This window comes from Lissotriton vulgaris, chromosome 3_2 (assembly GCF_964263255.1).
Source record: "Lissotriton vulgaris chromosome 3_2, aLisVul1.2, whole genome shotgun sequence".
Lineage (NCBI taxonomy): Eukaryota > Metazoa > Chordata > Amphibia > Caudata > Salamandridae > Lissotriton > Lissotriton vulgaris.
Window position 1 is genome coordinate 68065883 of NC_141690.1, and position 26527 is coordinate 68092409.

Genomic DNA, 26527 nt, shown 5'->3' on the forward strand with positions numbered 1-26527 from the left:
TTAGACATCTCTAATGGATTCTTTTGTCAAAATATTGCACCGGAAAGCAGGTATTTAACCGCTTTCTCAATAATGGGGTCACAGAAAAATTTCTGTCGACTCCCACAGGGATTCGAGAACAGCCCAGGATTATTCTCAGCAAGAGTTACTACAAATGTATGATGATGAGGCATTATCTTATGTCGATGACATCTATCTCACAGACGACGACTTGGATACTCACTTGAAAAGAGTGAACACCATAATACTGGGGTTCGCAGCAGAGGGTTACAAATTTGACTTTAAAAAGTCACGAATTGCCCATCTAACTGTCCTATTTTTAGGATATGAATTATCAAGTGAAGGCAAAAGCCTAGCAGACAACTTCTTAGAGAAGTGCGCTGCACTCCAAGCACCAAAAACGCTGAAGAACTTACAAGCGATACTAGGCTTCCTGAATTTCGGAAGAACATACATTCTAAATTATGCAGAGAGGGTTCAACCGCTCTACGAATTAATAAAACCTGATTTCAAACCAATCAATTGGACTCTGAAACACACAGAAATGTTGAGATCACTGCAAACAGACATGTTAGCTAAAACAAAATTAGAAACACGCGACAATACACGCAACCTTGTAATCCAAGTCATCACAGGAAGATGCGGATTCATGTACCTGACCTCTAATGAGGGAGAAACGGTACCAATAGCTTACAAATCACATGTGTACACACAAGCAGAAAAAATTCAGTCTTACAGAAAATACTGTACAGGCAGTTCAGACGGCTGTAGCAAAAGAAAGAGCCCTAGCCCAAGGCAAAAGAATAACTTTTTACAGCAGAATCAGCCTTTGAGACATTATTCAGCCCAGTTAATCTAAAAACGGTTGCACTGTATCCAAAATGGATACAGTGGGAAAATTATCTTGCTGCAGAAGACGTGACATACTATTTTGTCCCGAACATGAAAAAACTGAATGATTTGAAATATGAAGAATATCCTCTGCCAATCGAAATTCTGCCTCTCCAACAGTACTCTTGTATAATCTATACGGACAGATTTCTACAGCATTACAATGTAGATGATAAATCCTACAATGCAGCCTGCGCGATTGTTAAAGGTCGCTGGCTCTGCGGTAAATTCAGACCAAAAATAACAAACGGAATCACTGAGAAACTGTTCGGCTCAGCGAGCTGAAATCAGATCTTTAAAGATGGCGCTTGAAAAAGCTGATCGTGAATTCCAGACACTAATAGTGTGCAATTCGCATTTCTGCGTAAAATCTTACAATAATGACTTGCAGAACTGGGTTCAAAACAATTACAAAGATGACAGGTGCCACAATCAAGCATAAAATGCTTTGGGAAAAGGTAGTTCTTTTACAGAAAGAACTACAGAAGACTCACGTGATACATACTCGGAGTCATCAACGTGATGGCGTTCACGTTGCAGGGAATTCATTGGCTAATACAGCCACAGCGGAAGCAACTAAACAGGCTTCCGTAGCCACAAAAAAGCGTTCAGAAAAATACATGGACGGGGAAACCATGCTGGCGGTAAAAACGTCTTCAAAAGGCAACTGTGCAGCACTACCCGTGAACTATCCACTCAATTATACATACGTAATTGAAACAAACTCCGTTCCTTTTGCTCAAATCCCTGGAGTGGGGGGGATAGAGTAATTCCAAACATGAACAGGAGAGTCTTATTAATAGCAGACGCACACATGAGTGAAGGTCCGAGGCACAAACAGATCAAGGAATCTCTGAAAGAATTACAATCAGAATACTGGTGGCCGAGATAAGCCTGCAACATTATAAATTTGCAAAAAGCTGTCCAGACTGCAACAGAGATCGCTAACGAGCCAACCGGAGTATTGCCATGGCCATTTCTATAGTTAGCATAAGGCTATCTATACGTAATATCCAGCGTCCAATTAATTCCTTTTAAGACTAGATTCACTTAAAAATGTGGCCCCAGCGCTCGGCTGACGCCAGAACGGTTATAAAAGATTTGCGAGTCTTTATCGGCACATACGCAATTGCCATGCTACATTCTGACCAGGGTCCTGCTTTTAGCTCTCGAGCTTATAAGGAGGCCATGACCAGCATGGGCATTGGGTTGCGGTACTCTTGTCCCTTCCATCCGGAGGGAAATGGGATTGTGGAAAGAAAAAAGCCGAGACATAAAGGCAAGCTATAACGGCAAAGGTACTAGGTTCGGGTGATGGGTGGGTCCAGCATTTAATAAGTGTCCAACGTAGTCTTAACAATCTGCCAAGAAATTCTCTAAAAGGTTTCAGCCCGCACGAACTATTGTTCGGAACTAGAATGTATATTCAGGATTTAGATAGTCCGACTTCAGTGGTAGAAGATAAAAAAAAATGCTTTGACATCAAAGATAGTTTGGCTGTTTTACAGGACTTAAATGAAACAAGAAAAGCCCTGAGCAACATAAAGTTAAAACAACAGCCAACAACCACTGAAGATACACCAGCTGTCCCAGCAAGACCTGTCTGGATTCCAAAGATTGGGGATCTGGTCAGAGAGAAGATAGCGGTGAAGAAGGAATTTGGGTCTTCTTACAGAAAAGCAGCACCTGTCTTAGCTGTCAACGGAACAAGATCAGTTGTACTACCGCCCCTTGCTGGCAAAAAGGAGAACCGAGTTGTATCCATCGACCTGGAAAAAACCACAATCATTTGGCCAATAATAAGTAGTAGGCCCGTGGACTCCCAAGAAATAGCAGAATACCAACATTTGCTACAATCCAAGAGGATCAAACTGAGAGACTAATCCCATTTGATAAACCTGCAGTGAATACAAAAGGACTATGCAACAATGCCTTGGAACTTGTGCCTCTTGAAATCCAAATTGAAACAGTTCGTCAAGAAACACCAGTCTACAACGATGTAGCCTCAGACTGTGCTAATGAAAGACAAATTGAAAAAGCAAGCCCAACAATTGACAGAACTGCATCTGGCTACTTCATCAATTTCGATAACTTTTCTGAAGATCAAAGCGACCCTGAAGTAACACCAGCAACAAAAACTTTTAAAGACAAAGTAACAGAACTCTTTCATCAACTCAAAGAAACCTATCTGAATGCACCATTGATTGAATTTGATTGTATTAGGCGTACTCATATTCCTACTCTGAGTTCTAATTTTAGGAAAATTTATTACAGTACAATGGACACAGCAAGTCGGAACATCAACTTGGTACTAAAGCCACACAAGTCATCTCACATTGAGAAAAGAGAACTATCATCAGTGAATGTCACAGCCATTCCAATACCCGGCGGGGTAGTTTGGGACAAAACGGATTACGAAATCTATGGACCGGTCGAACTCTTGAAATATCCTCACCAGTTTAAGGTTTCATTAAGTGACTTTGTAAAACCAAGTACATTCTCTGATGATTGGGACTTTGAAAGTATAAATAATATGATGTCAGATTTAGTAATGTCAGCAAACTTTACAGAACATGATTATTTACAGGGTTCATCGAACTATGAACACATTTATTGCTATAACCACTAGGCACACCACTACTTGCATAAATCTGCCCAACCTAGAAATGTTTTTAAATATAATCAATGGGAACATTGTGCAACTCCACCTAAAAGCAGTTCGAAAACATTCTTTGAGAAATTCCCATACTTCTCAGAGTTTAACACAAGTGATGCAGAAACATGTTATTACAAACTGATAGATAAAACAGGGACAAAAACCATGCTGACAAATACTAAATTGATTTATTCGGAAAATTTTTATGTAGAAATGATTACATTTGGTTTTGATTTCAGGAAAAACAACATTGAAACAAAAACCATCTGGGGTACAAAAGAATGGCAAGTCCAAAGTTTTGAAGCATTATTTCGAGCCTGCATGATCCCATAACAAATAATGTTCTTGAATGATACCATTCAACAGACTAACTGTCTTGGCCTAGCCAAGATGAAAGACTTAAACAAACTGTCTATTCCAAAGCCAATACCTGATAATACAACCACAGATATTGAGATAGACGTATCACAAATTTTATTTCAAAACAGAACACATCCCGATTGGAAAAAGTGGTTAATCTGGCCAACATACACAAATAACTGTCAAGATAGATTCCTGACCAAAATACAGGGGTTAAAAATGACCAGACCAGACCCTAGATACTACCAGAGACAACATCCAGGGATAGTAAACATACAGTGTAGGGAAACTATGCCTTGAATGACTATAAACATCCACATTGGCAGAAATTAAGCAACACTTGACTTTACTTAAAGACAGTGCTGACTTGCGCGATTTCATAATGGGACCACGCAAACAGCATCAAAAACGTTTCATAGCAGCCAATATATACGCTGCGTACAACGAAGCTTGGTAAATGACTCAAATTGAGACAGCAGAGAAAATACGAGCGATTGATCGTATTAATTTGGAAAAATCACTTTCTGTTGTGGACAATGGGTTAATGACTGTCAGAATATATTCACTGGACAGTATTGTATCATCTGCAATAGATATAATAGATCAGGACTTACTAATGTTACAACATGGTCAGTCCCAATTACGTTCTATTGTACAGCTAGGCTGGGCGTTGCAAAATCTGCGTTCAGGCTATGTGCCTTGGCGTTTAATCAACACAACGTCATTGTTCTCGATCTTTAACCTTACTGATAAACAAATCAGTTTGGCACAAAAAGGAGCAGACTATACGATTCTGAGCATTGAAAAACTTGAGAGATTACAGTTGACAATGTCAGAAAGACCGGTTATTGAATGGATAATACACGGAATAATCACAATTCCGATAACAACTTTCCAATTTAAAAAATGGCAAGAGTATATTCCAGCAGGCCAGTATGAAAGGTTGGGTAAAGGGTACATTAAGTCATCATGGAAATTACCTTACACACATACATGTTATAGTGACAAAAACCAGAATGTATTTCTTAGTGGTAATAATTGTAAACGATCACTAAGCAGTATACTTCTGTGCCAAGGTATTAATTTACATGGGGCCTGTGAGGGGACTTCAAATAACCTTTCATGCCACCAGCACGGCACACCTGCAGCACAAATAGAGCCATTCTTTAGACAACTTTCTAACATGAGTTACGTTCGAATAACGGATCACAGCTGTTGTGGCATGGTGCCAGGGAAAGCATATCTCGTAAGCGTTAGTTCCATGGTCACTTGCTGTATGCAAGCATTGTATCCAAATGTCCCTACTGATACAGAGGCGACGATTTGGCCTCCCTTGAATATCTCTTCTATACGAATGGATACTTTAAGCAGAATGAAGTCTGTGCTTTTACAGACAACAGTGCCTATTACGTCATCAAAAGAAACGTATGATCTTCAAGATGCAAGGACAACGGCAGAGATACATACACTTTTATCAACTAATTGCCCCGAGCATTTCGTAGAAATGCTAAGCCAAATTCTAAATATGTCAGATGCCAGTGGTATCGCACATGTATTTAAGACAATTTTTTCGGGACTCTTAAAACCCTTCGAAGCAGTCCTGGGCATCTTTCCCAATTTTGTCCATTCGGTCTTTGGCGGCCTACCACTACTTTTGGGACTCGTAGCAGGAATTTTATTTTTGACCCTTCTGCTCCGATATGGCAAGCCAAAACGCAGACAAGACTCCAGCAACAATGGGACTGCATAACTAAAGTCCTTGGATTAGCCCGGCTAAGAGATCTGAATATGACCTGGTTTCTTTCATTCAGACCTATATGGCAGAACTGCATCTTACCTGTGCTTCGATGTATGCTATGCGGAGAAGAATGCGTGTTGGACACCTGTCTTACACTACAATCAGCAGTACCAATGGATATCAATACTTTGCTAAGTCCTGTAACGGCTCACGCATCGTGTTGTCCCCAGCGGTTACCAATCCTGATGACCGCATTAGTTGAAACTTCACCACTACGATTAGGTGGGAGTGAAGCAAGAAATGAGAGCAACATCACCCAGGTACGACCTTCTGTGAGCATTGCTGATCCTGACACCGATGATAACAATCATTCTCACGACTGCCCGGTTACAGCATTATCATCCTTGGTCGAACTTTCACCTGAAGCTGTAGACTGTTTTTTTGCACATCTGTCTGAAGTAATGTTCTCCCCTGAACCGAAAGAATAACTTTTAAGCAAACCTACACACAGCGTTCCCCTGAACTCTGAATTCGGCCTTCAGCTTTGATAAACAAAAGCTACTGAAAACATTTGGAACTATTTTTTCCCCTGAAAACAAAATTATTTTTTCCAAATTCCAAAATATTTACCTTTTTTTGGCACATGTACTCTGCTTACAGTAGAACTATTCATAAAGAACAGAGCTTCTATTTTTAGTAATTCTAGAGACAAAATATTACCTCAGCCTCTAGCACACTTACAAGCAATTGCATTTATATGTGATGAAATAGTCTCGATCTTCTTTTCTGTACTTAGAGACATTTCATGTGTAATTTTCGCAAATCGTTCAGCTAAATATATAGGCTTCCTTTTTTTTACTGAATGATTACACTGCTTAAAAAACGTACAGTACCAATAATCTTTCGTGTATTTCGCATACACCATTTCAAAATGTATTTTGGGGTGGGTTAGAATACACATGCACTTTCACATGTTTAATATTGCTTAGTTTTAGTAATGATGGCCATTAGATCGTGGAGTGGGTATTGTGTTTTTATCTAGGAACCAGAATCAATATTGCCATTTTATGCCCTTGTACAGCTATAATCAAGAATATCCCTATAATGGCATAAGAATCAGATCCATTTTTCAGTAAATCGCCCTTGCAGTCCAAGGCACGGCAAAAGCTGCTTCCTTAGATTCCTAGAAAGCACAACGAGTTCTTTCAACACAGCAAACCTCCAGCAACCTGGGAAATCCCCATGTGCTTTGTAATAGAACTCCTGTGAGCACTGTAAGAACGGCCAGTTCTTAGTGACATCTTTATTGACGTCTTATGTCCAAACCTTACGTCAAACTCGGCACCTTTCAGGTATAAATATACCAACGTTGCCTTAAGCAAACACACAGTGGTGGTTTTGGAGCAGAGCAGCTATCTACTTGCCGAGAGCCCAGCAGACGCGAAAAGCCCACGGACGCTGCCCCTCCTCTTTGACGTGCTGAGAAAGACGCTGTCTTTTCTCCTGCCGAGAAAATCCAGCTCCTGCGTTTCCAGCCTACCCTTGCGGGTGACTGGGATATCGAGTCCTGAGAGAGAGATACCAGACCTCCTACATTCTATTCCCAAGGTACAGTGCTGACTAAACCCTTAGAGAGAAGTCTTGAGTCAGATTCTTGGCAAAACCAACTTAACTTAAACGGCTACTTACTTACTCCTTCCCACGTATTAGGCTTAGGTCAGGTACACCGGGGTAGGCGTATTTTAGAAGCACCAGTTGAGCACGCTAGCCAATGTATATATGTAGTATAGATTTTATCCATTTTAAAGTGTCTTATGGCTAAGAAACCATATCAATGCTTTTACAGTATTAATTCATAATACTCCTTGTACTGTACGTACTTTACATTAAGTATTGCAATCGTGGCAATTCATTTCTCTTGCATGAAAAGGAAGACTGCTCAATAAATAATACCTTTTATTGAAAACACCCGTCTCTCTATTCTCTGCACTCTGGTGAAACTAAGAATGCACATCTGACTGAGTGAAATAGCTGTCTATTGTTTTCACACGACTCTAGAGATTTACTCTTATTCTGAGGGAGCAAAGTTGTCATGTTATATGGTTGTCGGAAGCTGAATCCCTTCTTGTCTGAGCCAGGGAAGCTGATCCTTTCCTATTCATTCAAGAAAGTTTCCAGTGACCTCTGAGCTAGCTGGCGCAAACCTAAATTAAGTCTAACATAGTCAGTAGAGACCTAGAAGACCTCAGTCCTACGTCTACACTGCTGGTTATGTTATTCCAATGCACAGAGCCTATTGGGAAAATAGGAACTACACTACAGGTTGATATCGAGCCGGGACTCCGGTGGAGACCAGAGCCTCTGATCTACGCCTCTCCCATGTGGCCTCCCCATCCCTGGAGGGACGCGTCCGTCACAACCACGTGCTACGCGTGGGGTAGAGAGAGGGATCTGCCACTGACCCAATCGCGGTCGGTGAGCCACCACTGCAACTGTCTTGCAGTGCCCTCCGAGATCAAGACATGATCGGACAAGTTGCCCTGATGCTGGGCCCGCTGAAACTTCAGGTCCCACTGCAGATCCCGCATCCGCCACGGGGCGTGATGCACCAGAAGGATGCAGGAGGCCATCAGCTCCAGAAGCCGCAGCGTCAACCTGACCGAGACTCGGGATAAAGGCTGAAAGATTGGAATCAGAGCCTGAATATCCTGAACCCGCTGTTCCGGAGGATAAACCCGAAACTGCGCTGAGTCTAGAACCGCTCCGATGAAGAGGAGCTTCTGAGACCCTGGAGACGCCTCAATCTCCTCCGGCGACGCGACGTGCCGTGCCCAGGGACCCGAAGATGTGGGGCAGGCGGCGACGTTTGCGACTCCGGAGCCGTGTGGGTGGTGTCACCCGAACCCCCGGCCGCATCGTGAGAGCGTCGGGGTGGGTCCAAGTCCACCTACCTGAGGACTTGGATCCCGACAACCGATGTCCACTCCCGGAGCTGCGATGACTCAGACCCCGCGACCGGTCCCTCGACCTCCCGTGGGACCTGGAACGGCGCGGGCCGACTGCCGGAGCTCGAGTCGCTTGCGGGACCGCTCCCGCCTAGCTTTAGATGTCAGGGCCCAGAAGTCGGAGCAGGTGCGGTCGTCGTGGTCGAGGCCTAAACACTTCAGGCACCGGCGATGGGGGGTCGGTAACTGACAGTCGGTCTCACTTAGAGCAGGGTTTGAACCCGGGCATCCCTACCGGCACCGATAGAGTCGAAGACTCGACTAAAGAAATGATCAAAAAGTTTAGTCAAAAAATGACTAGGCGTAGAGCTTTTCCGGATCTGCGCTAGCTGGCGCGAAAAAAAAAAAAAAAGAACTGACGTCAGCACGCATGGGCAGCGTCTAAGTACTCCGACGACGTCATTCCGGCGCAAATGACGCAGACGACTGACGCGGAGCCGCGGACGACGCCTACCGACGTGCAGGGGTATTGCTACGCAAAAATTTCCGGATCCAGTCTGACGCTTGGGGATATTCTAAGGTAAGGAATCTATCACTAACGTGTCTCTTTCAGATTGACTTGCCATATTATATTTGTTACATTTCTTTTAATGGTTTTAGCAGCTAAGCAGCATTACAATTCATTTGCATCTCCCAGTACCCCTCCCTACCACACCCCAAACAGACAGGAGAGACAAGCCTCAGCAGATATGCAGGACAATCCCCGAGCACACAGAGCTTCCCCAGTGTCTGTGTGCTTGGTGATTGTCCTGCATATTTACTGACAACCACCTTGGCTCAAGTTTGGATCATTCAGAGAGGAGAGGGGAATGTGGGTTGTGCTGGAACTGGATGCTGATCTACTTTGTAGTAACTGTCCAGAAGGGCAGAGTCCAAATAGAAGGTACCTAAGGTGGCAGTGTTGATACTGCCAATTCCACCCACCACAGTCCCTTCAAGGGAAATCTAAGGAACTGGAAATAGCCATGTGAAGGTCCCCTTCCTGAAGAAACACACAAATCTGCCACAGGAATAGTTTTCAAAACTCAAGCCAGAGTCGTTGCCAAGTGCACAAACGTTTCAAAAACAAAACAACGAGATTACATTTTGGGCAATGAACGGTTAAGAGTAAAAGTTCAGATTGCTCTTTTTTTAAGACCATTCTGTGGCACCTACAATACCTTTATACCTGCTCCAGTAACATTGACCTTTTGCTGAACAAGCGGACATTTTGATCGATTTCCTGATTGGAGTGGAGTAAAGTTGTTATTTTTCAAAACCTACTGCCCCCAAGTGAACATACACAAGAAACAATGCAATTTATTTCTAGTTGATGTCACTCAACATACCTTTGGAGGTAGTCCTATTCGATGAAACTTACGACCAACTGTTGGCACTTTTTCCAATGCATATTTTTTACCTCTTGATTTTGCACGATCTATTGCACTGTAGTGGAATGTCTCACTGACAAGTCTGACAACCTGTAGATAAAAGTAAAGAATTACAAATACTTTCACCAAATATGTGAAATTACAGTAACCCTATATACTGTGACAACTATACAGTTTCCTCTTGGAGATACTCTTTAGATAATCTTAATGTTAAAACTTGCCTTTATAGGAAAGCAAACCTGGCTAAAACATAAAATGCTTAGCTACATAATCTGCATCTCAATATGAAATGCATACATCCTTCCTGTCCTACTCCCCAAAAACAGTTTACAATGGAACAGACTGGAAACAATCCCCTCCCATCAGGTAGAGTATACAGTTCCACTGCCCTGGATAAAACTCACAATCGTCTGTTTCCTGTACTTTAGTCAAATACGATGGAAATGGGACCACATTTGCATTGGTTTATATAAACATGGGATGACTCTCCTTGCCACCAATTAAGGGAAGCGAGCACGGCAAAGGACGGCAATCTATTTTGGTCTCTTGGGGTAGCAAATCGGGCGTGCCTTCGCCTCCTAGCTATATCTCCGCCCAAGTTTGGCACGATCATTTTTGGAAGCTCTATTAAGTTGAGGAGGGCTTATACCTGGAAGAGATGACATACCCTTTAGTACATCATAGAGACGACGAGCTCTTTATCAGAGGTGAAATTGAGAACGGAAAGAATAGTCCCGTCCAGAGCAGCAGGCCCAGGTGGCATGCCGGGTGATTTGTTTTTATCGGTCATTCCTACTTGGCCCGATACATCCTTCTTCTGGCAAATGCAATATTAAAAAGAGCCCCGGCCCTCGAGTCATGGAAAGGGGCAGAGGTGGTCCCAATTTATTTAAAAAAGGGAGCAAAGTGCCCATAAGCCTGATCGATGTCCTTCAGAAGGTGTTTAGCAGAGTCTTGTTGCAGAGAATTCTGCATTGGGCCATTCATCATGCCATTCTATTACAGTTCCAGGCCGGCTTCAGGACCAGGACAGGGACAATTGACCAGGTCTTTCGGCTGCAGACCATCTACTGCAAAGAGGTGGTGATAAGCAAAGGTAGTCTATAATTAACGTTTATCGATCTAAAAACTGCCTTTGACCTAGTTCCAAGGAGGCAACTATGGTCAGTGCTCAAAGACCTGGAGATTCCTTTGTATATCCTTGATCTTCTAATTAGGCTGCACGAACATACTTACGCACAGATCAGGTGGGGGACGCAGGGCCAGTTGACCGACTGTGCCCCTGTGAACAGGGGAATTAGACAGGGCTGCGTACTGGCCCCCACCTTTTTTTCACTATATGTGAATGGAGTGGTAAATTTTCCGCTAGAAGAACCTGCAGATGCACCGAGCATGGTGAGGGTTAAGGTACCAACCCTACTGTTCGCAGATGAAACCTTGTTGGTGTCCAAGACCACAATGGGGTTACAATGTCTTTTGAACAGGTTTCAACTTTTCTGCGTAGCAAGAGAGCTGGTGATTAATACAACAAAAACAAAATGTATGGCCTTTAACCCCCCCAAAGTCTTTCAGGGTCAGTCTTCTGCTTGATAGGAAACCTCTAGAATGAGTGAACACTGTTGATTACCTTGGCATCAGTCTCGGAGACAAAATGCATTGGAAAAACCATCTTGCAAAAATGCAAAAGGGTAACGGGTTCACTTGGGAAGGAACACAGACTTTCGCACAGCAGGCAGGTTGTGCCGGCCCTCCAGGTCTACGGAGCAAAGGCGGTGAACGTAGCCTTGTATGGGTATGAGTTGTGGGGATTTGGAGAAGACCAATGAACTCTGTAGATCTGAACACAAATTCCTTAGAGAATTGGTGATATTGCCAAAGTATGTTCCCCAATCTCCCCTTATGCTCGACATGGGCAAACGTTCCATAGGAGATGTAGCAAAGCTGCGTCCCTTGCTCTTTTGGGCCAGTGCCAGGAAGACTGAAGATCTTCTGCCTTATACTGAAGCCATTTCAGAGGTCATCAGGATGGACAAAAGTAGCAAAGTGGGCTGGAATGCCAATGCCAGGAAATTGATGACAGCCATAGGGCTTTGAGCTTATTGGGACAAACAGGATCCACTGACGAAGGAAGTGCTCAAGAGCTCGTCCTGGAATTGGGTGGATCAGCAAGAATTCAGCAACCCAAATTTGGCGAGATTGACCGCAGAATTCTTTCTCCATAAGCAAGAAAGACATTAGGAGCACTATCTTGATTTAATTCAGGCCCGCTGGATAGGCTCTTATATACCCATTTTAGGTTTGGAACACTTCCTGTTAATGAAACCCTAGCTAAATGGCACAGATGTAACCCATCCCCCCAAGGACTGTCTGTGCTGCAAGGCCCCTAAAGAAAGTATTGCCCACGTCATTTTTGCCCTAGGTGTGGAATATGCCTGACAAGCAAAGTGGTTAAAACCGGTATGTCTGCAATTAGGCACACAGGAGCATCACGTTGCCTTGCGCATTCTTAGATCAGACCCCTGTCCACTTTTCGTCTGCCTCATGGCTAAGTTTTTAAGACAAGCATGGATAATTAGAAGGAAGGCTCTGATAGGAATGCGGCAACTCATAGCTATATGAGGCATATGCGCAGTTGATGCTGGGCTCCCATGAAATCACACTAAGGCTATTTACATTTTTTTTGTCCTTATTTATTTTACTGTTAATTCTCCCAGGTAGGGAGCTTGCGGGTTAGGTCTAGCTGAAATGTGATCAGAAAATGGAAGGTAGATAGATAGGATTTACAATAAAATGTTAATCATGAATACTCAACTCTCATCTGCACTATTGTTAGTCTTGTTCGTGACGCACTGATAGCAAGACAGATGCAGGTATAAGCATGATATTAGTGTGGCCTGGCTGTATGAAATTGTTGTAGCACACTTGGGATGCTGGAACGATCCATACTGTTCCCTTTATCAACAATGTGGCTTGTTCACTTTTATTACCTTCTACGACATGAGCGGACTTATTAATTAGTACTAATGTCCACGTAATGGCAACATTTCACAATGGGACACTAAATGCACCAAAAAAGGAGCGTTCAGGACGACCATGCTACTCTTATCCATTTTACTCGTCATTTCGATTGTCTTTTTACTTGGAGAAATTCCCTTGTCAATGTTTGTAGAAATGTTTTTAGTGGATTTTCTCTCTTTATCATATACTCAAACTTGAAGATCTGAGCTTTCTGCAATTCCACTTTTTGGCTCTGGCAGGCCACCTTGACCAATAGAGAGGTATACATTCTAGAACCCCCAATCAGTTATTAGTTTATTTCATCATCTGGACACAAAGAAGGACTGGGCACTAGTGTTTGCTCAGTCCTATCTAAGAATGGAACTCCTCCATAGTTACTCATCTCTTGATAGACTGGGCCCAAACCTGGGACACGCTCATTGATGTGACCTGGAGAAGGAATGCTTACCTAGGAACACCTACACACGACCCAAATGATTATAAGAAGTGAAACATCAATGGACTCACAGTTCTCAAAAGCTACAAGATCACCAAAGCTTAGGGGAAGCAAAAACAGGATTGTCTGATTAATGAACTGCTTAATTACTTTTCAATATTGATAAGGACATGCATGCACCTTCCGAGACTCTCATAGGGCATGAAAAGGGATGGTAAGCTCCTCCAGTCTTCAGCCCAAATTGGGCCAGGAGGCAGTCCACCTTCACAACCTAGCTCAAGGAGGTGCCGGATTCCTGAACAACTAGAATAATTTTCCTGGCTATTACAGTTCCAGAGGCGATGATATTTTTCATTGTGGTAAGCACTGAACACTAAAGAACCAGATGCAGGCTGGATCAGCACCTCCTGGGGGTGCCGCCATTAATAGAAAAGCTTGATGGCAACCTGCAAATTGCAGAAGTTTCTGAAAGACTAAAGCACTGCGAGACTAAGCTAGTGAGTGCTGGGTCACTTGTCTATCATGTCGTATTAAACAAAACAAAAATCCTACTAGCTGGGTTTTTTACTGGGAGCTGGACTCAAGTGATTAAACTGTTGGTGGCTGGATTCAGAACTAACCTCCAATGACTGGCACAGGGTCACCAGAACATCACCATCAGGAGCAACAGCGACTTTGATCATTATGGTGCTAGGTGGTGGGCTTTTGTAGTCGACTTAGTGGGCCTAAACTAAAAGCATCTGGTCACTACAGAAGAGCTGAGATGAACACAACCAAGTCAAAAAAGACAACACTGGCAATAACAACTCTAAAGACATTTTTTCTTTAGTGCTCAGACTTGCTCGTTTCCAGCTTCTGAGAACTGATGCAATGTTTTATCCAAGTTCTTCTTGGACATGATTTGTTCCATTCAGGCAGGTTTCTCCTCCGGTGTAATTGGCCCAGTGTCCTCTCGACCCCCTGCCCGGCCTACAGCTGGCTCTACCTTTTACTTTGCTTGCCTTTTTTGACAGTGGACCTGCCAAGCACCCTTAAAATTCTTAAAGGTTTGAAATCGGGCTGGCCTTCAGACTCTTGCTGCTAGACTATAGGCATTAGCTGCTTACATTATCAATCCTGAAGTTAATCAGATTAATATATCTTAGCGTGACGCCCTTGTGCCAAAAGACTGTAAACAAGCAAAAGTCCTTCCCCCATTACAGAAGCCTTCACTGGACCCTCCGACTCCTGGAAAATAATGTCCTATCTCGCTTTTGCCTAGTCTGTCAAAAGGTGTGTGAGAAGGTGGTTACTAGACAGCTTACTGAGTATGTCAGGGTGCGGGTCTTCTGCACCCCCCTTAGTCGGTATTTCGCGCTTCGTATAGTATGGAGTCTGCATTGGTGGAGGTCTCTGAGGCAATCAGGGAGTGTTTGGATGCCAGCAGGAGGGCAGCTTTGGTTATCCTGGACCTCTCTGCAGCATTCGATGCAGCACCCCACTCCTTGCTTCTTGCTCGTCTCTCGGAGAATGGTATATCCGGTTCTGCCTGGGGCTGGCTCAGGTCCTTCCTGGATGGCCGGGCGCAGCAGGTCTGGCTACCACCGTGCGCTTCAGCACCTCAGCCAGTGGCCCCTGGTGACCCGCAGCGGTCGTCCCTTAGCCCCCTTTTGTTTAACATCTATGTCACCCCGCAGGTATATTTAGCGGAGGGGCTAAGGTGATAGCCTACGCTGATGACACCCAGCTTCTGCTTTCTTGGGGAAGGGATGATGCTTTGGTCTCCTCTGCTCAACAGTGTCTAGCCCCCATCTTCCACTGGCTGGCCCATGCACAGCTTGAGTGTAATGAGGAGAAATCTGAGATCCTGTTGTATGGCAAATTGCCCACCAACTTCAGCAAGACGTTGTGGCCTCCAGGATTCCTCTTGCCATATTTGAAGGGAAATTCGGCTAAGAATCTAGGTGTGTGTGGTTCGAGGAGAATCTAACTTTCTCGACCCAAGTCAAGAAGCTGGCGGGGACTTGCTTCAGCATCTTAAAAACTTTGAGGAAATTTATCCCCTTTCTCCAAAAATCTGCGAAGGAAAAGACCATACGCTTTTTGATCCTCTCTCGTCTGGACTACGCAAATGCACTGTATGCTGGCTTGCCGGGTTATCTCTTGAATAAGCTCCAGGTAGTACAGAATTTGGCTGCCAGGCTCTTGTTGGACTTCTCCAGCAGAAGCAGTGTGCGTCTTCATCTGGGATCTTTGCACTGGCTTCCTGTTGAAGTTCGGGTAAAATTCAAGATTGACTATTGCTCACAGTACCCTCCATGGCATGGGGCGATCTACTTACAGAAGAGGTTCTCATTCTATGCACCTGCGAGACTGCTGCGGTTCTCTTCACAACTGTTGGCTCAGATTCCCCAGTTCACCCGCTAAAGGCTGGAGGGATGATCTCTTGCCCGTAAAGTTGCTCTGGCGTGGAATGCCCTGCTGTTGGCCTTACACAGCATTCATGATTCTTTGACTTGAGAAAAAGTTAAAAACCTTCCTTCTTTAGTTTTGTCCCTTGAACTTTCAATGCTTGCGCCGGGACACTCTTCAGAGTACCTGTGCTATAAACTTACATAACAGAACATTTAATAGGGCAATGTTTTGAGATATTTAGTCCAAAACACTAACATATAATGTTATGAAGAGTATGTCTATAGCGCCCAACTACCCGGCGGCCTCGTAGCGCTTACGGAAAAGGAAGCAGAATCACATCAGTCTACACCGCTAGGAAAGCATTCCAAACAAGTGTTTTTAAGAGCTTGCGAAAGGTCAGCAAGTTGTTCCCCCGCATAGCTTGGGGAAGGGAGTTCCACAATTTAGCAGCAGTGAATGAGCAAGAGCGTCCTCCCCATCTCACCTTCCTTATTTTCTTAGTGGTAGCCAGATATAAAGAGCTAGAAATTAGAGTCCTAGGCGGCAAGTAGGGTGTTAATAATGGTTGTAAGATGGATGGGCCGGTCTTCCACATGGCTTTATGTGCCAAGCACATAGCCTTGAATTGTATCCTGGCAGCAATAGGTAGCCAGTGTAACTGTTGCAATGCTGGCCTTGCTGATTGCCGCCGTGGAACCTGCAGGAGCATCCGTGCTCCACAGTTCTGAAATACTTGTAATTTATTTATTGTGGCTTGAGAGGTCCCAGGTACGGAATATTTCCATAGTCCAGCCAGGACAATTAGGGCTTGGACCATTATCCTTCTAGCCTCAAATGAAAGTAGGGGAATAATTTTACGGAGCATTCTCAACAATCCATAGCAGATTGATGAGAGCATGGTGGCCTGGTGTCCAAAGTTAAGGGAGTTGTCAAGCCAGATGCCTAAGCTCTTTGTGGCTTTGGAGATGGTACGGGACCTAGACATGGCGGCCATATGGGGACCAAGACAGTGGGTGATGGATTCCCCAATAACATGATCTCTGTCTTGTCCCCGTTGAGGCGGAGGAAAGAGCGCTCCATCCATCTGGCCACTGCTTCAAGGCAAGGAGCCAAGGTGCTAGACGAACCCTGGTCGTGGTGGAGTGATACCACTAACTGGGTATCGTCTGCATAGCAGACTATCTTAATGCCAAATGGATGGATAATCCTTGCTAACGGCCTCATGTAAATATTAAAGAGCGTCGGACTCAAGGCCGAACCCTGTGGAACCCCACATCCCAGAGGTAAACTGGAGGAGGCCACATCTCCCTCGAAGACCTGGAAGTGGCGGTCGCTGAGGAAGGATGAGAAGGATGATCATATCTCAATGGAGAATTGGGATCCTGGCCTTCTGTTGTACTCTTTTCTGGCCTTAAGGGAGGGGGATTGCAAGGGATGGCAGTTAAAGTGCGACTGAGCTACCCCAAAGAGCCAATAGATTAATAGTTGAAGTGGCTAATTTGATCTTGAGAAGGAGACCCTTTTCCTCTTTGCTTGTAGGGTTGGGATTTTGTGGGGGGTGGGGGGGGGGGGTGGGGAATACAATTCTAGTCTGCCCAAGAGTGCCAAGTTAGATTGTTTAACTGGGGTTGCTGGTTTTGTTCTGGGGAGGAGGATATCTCCCCCATAGTTAAATGGGGCAGAGGTTCAGGATAGGTGATTTTGTTCAGTCCTGGTGGAAGGTCCTTTTGGCCCCTTGAAGAAACTTCACTAATCAGGAAATAAATTGTGGATCACCTTAATTTAGGCAAGCTAGGGGGGGGGGGGGGACGTGGCCACGGAGGAGACCGAAATGGCTGCCTCGGCGTGAAGCTCCGCCCTGAGGGCACCCAACGGCGGTGTTTAGGAAGTGATCCGACCGCTCCTATGCCCACATCGTAAGCGGATCCGTAATGCAACAGCAACCTTTCCAGCTGGGCGGTCCTGGTGGCCTGAGGGCCGACATTTGAGGTGTGAACGGCGGAGGGGACTAGAGGCCTCCCGGGCCTTAGAGACATCTTACCAATCTGCGTGGGATTAGCCGGTGAGTGCTGCGCCGGGCCCCCCTGCCGGGTCTTCTGCCCCTTCGCGGGCTACTGGCGTGCTCTCGTGCCGGTCGCCAGTCTTCCGCGGGCTCCTGGGTGGGGGTGCCGGGTTCTGGTGCGAGGTCGGGGCCTTGGGGCCTGGGCGCACGCTGGGACCGGGGCCTCGGTTTGCGGGCTTGCAGCGGATGCAGGGCGGAGGGCGGGACAGCTTCCTTGGTGGCTACGGGGGTTGCGGACAGTGGCGGTGGGGGCTCCGGTGGACGCCTCTGATTGATTGCTGCGGCCCCGCTTGAGAGACACACGAAAGGGCACATACTCTCCCCTCCAGCCACGCACATTGGTCTCCTGTTGTAGGGCACTTATCCCGATCTACAATCAGTGGGGGAAGCGTCGGCGTTATCCACTGCCCCTTGGAGACATCGTGGTGGGCAGTTGGATGTGGCGCACTGGCCGGAACACCGCTGCACTTCGCACCCGGAACCTGGGTAGAAGAATTGCCTGACGCGGTCTGTCCTACATGGAGGCGGATTGACGCCATTTTCTTGATCTATCCTTGGCATTGGTACCCCCTACATCTTATGTAGAGCTGCCTGGGCTATACATTGCCTCCCTGCCTAGTACTACACATCGTTTCTGCGCGCAGTATACTCGCCACTGCTCTGGCCATGGAGATGAGGGATCCAAACCAGAAAAAACTGAGCTTTGACAAGACTTACCTACTTGCGGCTGACGTTCCACCGGGGCCGTCGACTGGGGCTACCGCGACCACTGATAAAATGGATGCTATGTCCATGGTCGCCGCCATGTTGGGCGAAATGAGAGCAGGGTTCAAGGCTCTGGATAGCCGCTTTGACAGCCTCGAAAAGAAAATTGCGGATATGGGATCCAAAGTACAGGCCCATGACCGACGCCTGGACGTGGCGGAATCCAGAATATCGGATGTAGAAGATAATGCCACAAAATCGCTCAAGCGGCTAAAACGGGTCGAAAAAAAACTGAAAGAAGTGGCGATCAAAAACGAAGACTTGGAAGCGCGTAGTCAACGCAACAATATACGCATGATTGGCGTTGCGGAGACTACGGCTATGGGACGCTTTGACACTTTTGTTGAGCAACTCCACATTGAACTGTTAGGCAGAGACACCTTCACGAGTGGCTTTGTGGTTAAGCGAGCCCACAGATCATTGGGCCCTAGACCTCGCCCTGGACAGCCCCCTCGACCCACTATCGCCATAATCATGAACTTTTGAGACCGGGATTGCGTGCGGCGCGGGAAGCGGGAGAGGTGCGATGGCAAGGCAGCACTCTGTCCTTCTTCCCGGACTTTACGTTGATGCTTCAGGAGGCGCAACGCAAATACTCTGGAGTTAAAGCAAGTCTACGCAAACTGGGTTTAAAATACGGAATGCTCTATCCGGCTAGGTTGAAGGTCGATATTTATGGCAGATTCCGCATCTTTGATTCCCCCACTGAGGCCAACTCCGCGCCACACTCTCTGGTTCGTGAAGACTCGCAGGCCAGTGCTGACCTCTTTGCTGAAACCGGCCAGGGTTAAATTCTTGACACTATTGGTTCATAGATAATGTTTACTGCTTTGACTATTTGATGTGGACTCTATATAGTCTCATATACTTATTATCACTTCGGATGTAGCTTCTAATTGGGATGCCTTCATGTTTTCCTTATTTGGGGTTGTACACAGGTCCTAAATTATGCATCACGACACAAGGTAGATGTTCTTTTTCTTCAAGAAACGCACCTAGCACCGACAGACTCTTCTTCCATTGCCAGGGGATGGGCGCCCACAGAGTTCTCAAACTTTAGCAGGTATGCCAGAGGAGTTGCAATTCTAGTACACAGGCGTGTACCGTTTATCTGTGTTACTGCTAACTAATACAGAGAGGGTAGGTATGTGGTAGTCATCGGAGTGCTGATGGGATACAAAATTGCATTAGTGGGAGTTTACGGTCCCAACATAGACTCCCCCGCTTTTTCCCCAAGACCCACAGGTGACGCTACTTCATTCCGACATAGATCTGTTAGTGATGGGCGGTGACTTTAATTTGTTAATGAACCCTGCTAGAGACAGTACCTCCTCTTCCCCAGATTGCAAGCCCCGGTCTCGCTCGGCACTTGCAGACAATTGCACTCACTTTTCCCTAATAGACAGAGGCATGACTACACCCACATTCGCCCGATTATACACATCATTCTGGGTTCCACAACACTAGTACTAGGATAGATTACTGGCTCCTCTCCCCGGGAGTGTCCGGCTGGGTGGACAGCCTCTCCACACTTCCGCGCACGTTGTCTGACCACTCCCCCATTGTACCGACTCTACAGATTCCCAGACTGGGTAGTTACGAAAGACAGTCAAGATTACCTGGCAGGGCCCTGGCGGACCCGGCCTTCGAAGAAGAGATCCGCAACGCTATTGATGACTATTTCGACAACAACACAGGTTCTGTGGAAACATGGGCCATGTTGTGGGAGGGATTTAACACCAGCATTTGCGGGGTGTGTATTGATAAACATGTGGGAGCTCTGCGGGAGATCCGTTTCACCCGGACCCGTATAGAGGGGGACATCTCCAGGATGGAGAAAGACATGCTTATTGCCCCATCTGATAGGAAGGAAGCTAAACGCCTGGAATTACTATTGGAATTTTGGGAGACTGCGGACAGGGAGATAAAAAATTTTGAACAAGCATTATACGGCTCGTCAGTATGGAGCGGGTGAGATACCTGGCAAATTGTTAGCGCAACTACTCCGTCCTCCTCGTCAGGCGTCGTACATCACTGACAATCAGGGCACACAACACCATGCCACCCCCAACGTCTGCAATACCTTCTTGTCGTATTACAAGACCCTTTACACATCCAAACTTTCAGGGGAAGAAAGTAATCCCGGCCCTTATCTGAATGAGATCGCAATGGTGTATCTAGAGAAGTACATGCAGGAGTTCCTCGCTTCGCCCATCACTCCAGAATCTATAATCGAAGCTTTGAAGGGCTCCTCTGCGCCGGGCCTTGACGGTTTCTCGGCTGATTTTTATAAGGAATACAAAGAGGAACTTGTCCCACGGCTAGTAGAGGTTTACGCGGAGGCACTGGAGGCTGGCGTCCTGCCGCCGACGCTCAGGGAAGCGGTTATTGTTCTTCTCCCCAAGCCTGGATGCGACCCTTCCCTGTGAAGCTCCTACAGGCCTCTTTCATTGTGGAATCTAGACTACAAAATTCTGGCTAAAGTTCTTGTGATCCGCTTATCATTATTAATGGAATCTATTATCTCACCGGCTCAGTCCGGATTCGTTCCACACAGGTCCACCTCCTTCAATCTGAGAACATTGTTCTCTGTATTGCCCAGGATTGACCCCTCGACTCCAGCCGCAGCAGTGCTCTTGGACGCAGAGAAAGCGTTTGACACGCTGGAATGGCCCTTTTTTTTTTTTTTTTTTTTTTTTTAAATCGGTCATGAGACGGATGGGTATTCCCGAAATGTTTGTGGCTACAGTCGAATTATTGTATACTGCTCCTACTGCCCGGCTACATTTAAACAGCACCATCTCGGAAAACTTCACACTCACGTGGCACACGACAAGGTTGCCCATTATCTCCGCTTCTGTTCATCCTGGCGATGGACCCTCTAGTTCGTCATTTTCAAGAACAACACCTCCATAGGGGGCTTCATTTCCGCACAGGGCCTCTCCTCCTTTCTTTATACACGGATGACAGGATTCTGTATGTTCGAACACCGTAGACCAATCTGGAACCCCTGTTATTGATAGTAACCCGTTTTGGAGAGTACTCTGGCCTTCGCATTAACTGGCACAAATCTGTCGTCTTTCCGCTTACCCCCTCCACCTCACAATGGGAGTGTGCTTTTCCTCTTGAGTGGACCACAGATTCAGTAAAATATTTGGGAAATGATGTCCACCTTGACACAGTGTCCATGATTCGCTTGAACTATGGGCATGCCCTTGATTTTGTAGACGATCACCTGGAGAGGTAGATCCGCCTCCCCTTATCCATGGCAGGCCGGATCGCCATTATTAAAATGATCATACTTCCTCGGTTTTTACACCTCTTCAACAACATTCCTATTCCTCTCACCAAGAATTTTTTCTCGCAACTCCGTTCCTTATTGTTGCGTTTGGTGTGGGGTGATAGAAACCCGCTGGTTTCATGGTGTACCTTAACGGTTCCTTATGAGAGGGGTGGCTTTGGTGTATCCACTTTTATCTTTATTATCTGGTCGCGCAGTGCTGGTATGCCTACTTATGGTTCCATCCAAACGCTAGAATTTTGTATCTGAGGCCCGAGGCGGACCTGGTGTTGCCTGTTCTGCTTCATGCCATACTCCCCAAGGGTATTCCTCGGGTCCCACAGGACATACAGTTTCCACCACATTCCCCCCTCCCCCCAGGACACGGCGATTCTCACGTTCATAATACAGAGTAAGACGGGTGCACATGTAGTCTCTAAGCTATACAAACTATGTCAGGTCTCGCTCGCCTCCTCCGACACGGCAGTGCGTGCCGCGTGGGAAAAAGACTATGGGAACTCAATCACTGACGATCAATGGGCAGTGTGCTGTGTGGCCACCAGGGAGGTATCCATTAATAGCAGACACAAGCTAATACATTAAGTTTTTGAGACGATGTATCATACCCCTGCCCTAGCCCACAAGATTGACCCCAATAAACCACACTGTTGCCCAAAATGCAAAGCCCCATCTGCTGATTTTTCCCACCTTTCCTGGACATGCCCTCAGCTTCATGACTATTGGGTTCAGGTTCATCGTATTTTGGGAGACATACTGGACTTGCAGCTTACACCCATCCCTGAGATAGCACTACTGGGATATGTCGTAAATTTTTCACACGCTACCCGTTGATTGGCAGCCATTGGCTTTTTATTAGCTAAGAGAGAGATTGCATAGCTTTGGGGCTCTAGTCGCGCACCCAGCTCTCCGGCTTGGCTTCGCAGCATGGCCTAGTGCAATATCAACAGTGAAGAATTCTCCACACAGGTCCCAGTTGCTTCACGTCCAATCGACACATGGGGGTTGTGCCGCACATATATCACGAAAATTAGCCAGGAATCGCAGTCCCAATCCATGAATTCCATAGTTCCGGGGGGAGTGTGTTAGGCGCTTGTGCACAGATTCACTGTGAGCGCCTTTGCTACAGCTTGTGCCACGTACACCTTTACACTGAATGGTGGAGCTTGGAGATTGTAGACACCACGATTGTCAAGGAGCTCAAATGCTGGTTCCTAATTGCTGTTATATTCCTATGAGCAGGTATTTATTTTCACACTTGTGTTCAGTGCGGAATGTCCTGATTCAAAATGTAATACGGTTTGTCCTTTACGAACAATCTGCTATTCAACGGTTATTTGTTGTGATAATTGAATTGCTCCCTCTCTCTCGCAACCACACGCGTATACTTTATTTTCTCTCTTTTTAATTATTTTACTTTCTCTTACTTTTTTATTCATTAATTATTTGCATTACATTTTCATTATTTTGATTTATCTTAAAACATAAAATCGAAATACATCACGTATGTTGCTGTTGATCCCTCTGAACGATTGTTTACCCTATGTACAATACTTTGGACATGTGCCAACGCACATTTTATTGATTCTTGTATGTAAAAGTGGATCGCATATCTGTTTAATAAAAATAAATAAATACATTTAGGAGAGCTAGAAGGGCTTGTCTGCAGAAGCACAGCGCTGCCAGGTTCCAAGAGGGCCGCTGCCAGTCGGGACGAAGGCTTAGAGTAGACTTCCAGAGGAAGGTGGTGTGAAGTACGCCCTCCTTTAGGTGCATGACTTGCAGGCCACCTCTCCTTCTGCCCTCACCCAGGGGAATAGCGTGTTCATTTGACAAAAGCATCAAGAATTTACCTTTTAGTTTCAAATGTATTTTTATTGAATGCGTCAACAAGCATATAACAAGACATCTCTGTCATAGGTTCAGGCGAATAGCATACATATCGGGCGGGACAGATAAGCATGTCTTCCCTATCATGAAAGAAAATGCAATAGATGTATGTCAGGAGAGCAATGTGACATCGTAAGTGCGGTGAATCTCTGAGGCAGTCAAATAACATAAAAAGAACGACAACAACCTGGAACTCCCCGCCCCCTCCCCCAAACCCGGTCCCCCCACCCCGACCAGTGTGCCCTGAAATGGTAGTAGAATCGTCAATGCACCAGGGACGAGCCGCGTGGCCGTCCGGTAGTTCACCGAGTGTCATAAGTGGCGTTAGTAAGGCGTAGGATTTGAAGATACCTAGGGCACGTAATTTCATTGAACTCTTTGGAGAGGAGACTCAGTATAGGAAGCCACGTCTTCCGAAAAGCTTTGGTGGAATCAGTGAGTGTTGCATGGATGCGCTCCATCCCAAGAGTGAACCAAAGCTTATGCAGCCAACCTGTATGTGTAGGTGTAGTTGGGGATCCCCACAGTGACAAAATGTGTTGCGTAGCCGCTTGCATGGCGATGCCCATCTGCCGGCCTCGCAGCGACCGTAACGGGAAAGTTAATGCATTAGGTAGACCCAGCAGAGTGTACGCAGGAAATCTCGGGACTTCAGTCTCAAACGTAGAGTCAATATCGTCCAAGACAACTTTCCAGAAGTCTCCGAGACCCGTGCATTCCCAAAGTATGTGGGTCAGAGTGCCCCGTGCCCCCCACCCCCTGCAGCAAAGCTCGCTTCGCGCCGTTTTTCCCTTGTGCAACCGAGCTGGGGTGAGGTGCCAATACATTGCTAATTTCACTGCTGTTTCCCTTGCTGTGGTGTTGCGAGTGGTATGTGAGGCTCTGTAATAGACGTGTCCCCATTCCTTAGGTGTCAGGGCTCTACCCAGTTCCGCCTCCCAGCGCCTCTGGCTTGGTGTCTTGACCGGGGCGCGCAGCGGTGTGAGCATTTGGTATAGGTCAGAGATGAGGTGTTTATCTGTATCTTTAGTTAGCAGCCATTTTTCGAAGGGCGTCATGGGGCGGCCCACCAGTGCAGCGATATCGGGGTGAGTGAGCCAGTGACGAAGTTGGAGGTACTGGAATAGAGGAGGCTTCTCTAAGCCATACCCCTGTCTGATATCCGCGAAAGGGAGAAATCTCTGCAGGTCAAAGAGGTCAACAGCGGCTCGGCACGCCGTGCCACGCCACTGGGAGAATGTGTTCGCACCGACTCCCGGAGGGAAGTCGGGATTATCAAAAATGGGAGTGAATGGGGAGGGAAAGGAGGTCAGCTCGTGTTTGCGCGCCACCTTATCCCACACCCGCAGAGTCGTGCGCGTGATAGGCGACCGTAGCATGTATTTCGGCCTATGCTGCTTAGCGAGGAACGGAACCCTCCAGAGTGGTGTCTGTGCCATGGCCCTATCCTGGAAGAGCCATCTCTTCTCAGATTCAGGTCGGTACCATTCGACCAGGTATCGAAGTTGAGATGCATAGAAATACCTCATGAGGCTCGCTGGGTTTTCGCTTTTAGAGCGCTGGCCAGTAATCGGCCTGTCTTGTTGCCCCCGACATAGTATGTATGCCGAAGGCGAAGAGCCGTGAATTCCGCCCGATCCGTGTCCAGGCTGGCCAATTGGGCCCGGGCCGCCTTCAACTGTTTCCAGACCCTCGGGCGCAGGTGCGGCTATGAACCCGTTCCAGTTCAGCGACCCTCGCCGTGAGGTCATCCCTTTTACATTTGCGGTCTTTGGCCTCCGCTGCCGCGATGGCTATGAGCTCCCCACGGACAACCGATTTCAGGGCCCCCCACAGGGCCGCCGCGGAGATCCCAGGCGTGTCATTGACGGACAGATAGTCAGTGATGCAGTCACTGATCCTCTTGGTGACGGCAGGTCTCTGCAGCAAGGTTTCGCGCAGGCGCCACGGACCCCGGGGACGGCGGTCTGCGCAGAGCGCGAGGGAAATTTCCACCGCATCGTGGTCGGAGATGGCCGCCGGTACTATATCCACCTCCTTCAGGGTTTTGAGAAGATCCGAGGAGCCCACGAAATGGTCCAGTCGGGCATAGGTGTGGTGCACATGTGAATAAAATGTAAATTGCGAGGCGCTCGGATGGTGGGCCCTCCAGAGGTCTATTAAGTCTCTATCTTTAAGCCATTCTCGGCCATCGGCTGAAAGAGCACCTGCCTCCCCATAGCGGTGACCCGAACGGTCCGCGTTCGTGTCCATAACAAGGTTGAAGTCTTCTGAAATAGCACCTTTCAGGAAGGTCTCCTGTCCGGTGTTCGGCGCGTAGAGGGAGCCGATAGTGAGGGTTGTGTTGCCTAATTGGAATGTATGCGCCAAGAGTCGACCCCTGATCTCCCCCACCTTGTCGTGTCTCTCATAATGTAATGTGTATGTGGCGCAGCGCAGAATGAGTGCATGCCGTAGCGCGGAGCGGTGGTGCAACTCCCGGCCCAGCAGGCATTCGAAGTAGACGTGCCCCCTGCAGTAGGTAATCGTCCGCTACCGAACGTTCTATATAGGGAAGAGCGAATCGTCGCTGACGGGGATCAGTCAGCTCTAACACAGTAAGGGCCAGCATCCATGGGGCAACATTAGGCTTGGTACTCCAGCA

The 26527-nt window shown here is 46.6% G+C and overlaps 1 protein-coding gene across 1 annotated transcript in view; it reads right to left on the minus strand.

Moving 5' to 3' along the window:
* The window catches only part of PI4K2B (phosphatidylinositol 4-kinase type 2 beta), a 284818-nt gene that overhangs the window by 124924 nt on the left and 133367 nt on the right, over window positions 1-26527 (minus strand). Inside the window, exon 4 of the mRNA XM_086964014.1 lies at window positions 9979-10110. Within this exon, the coding sequence (XP_086820140.1) occupies window positions 9979-10110 (132 nt within the window). The remainder of the gene's footprint in view (window positions 1-9978; window positions 10111-26527) is intronic.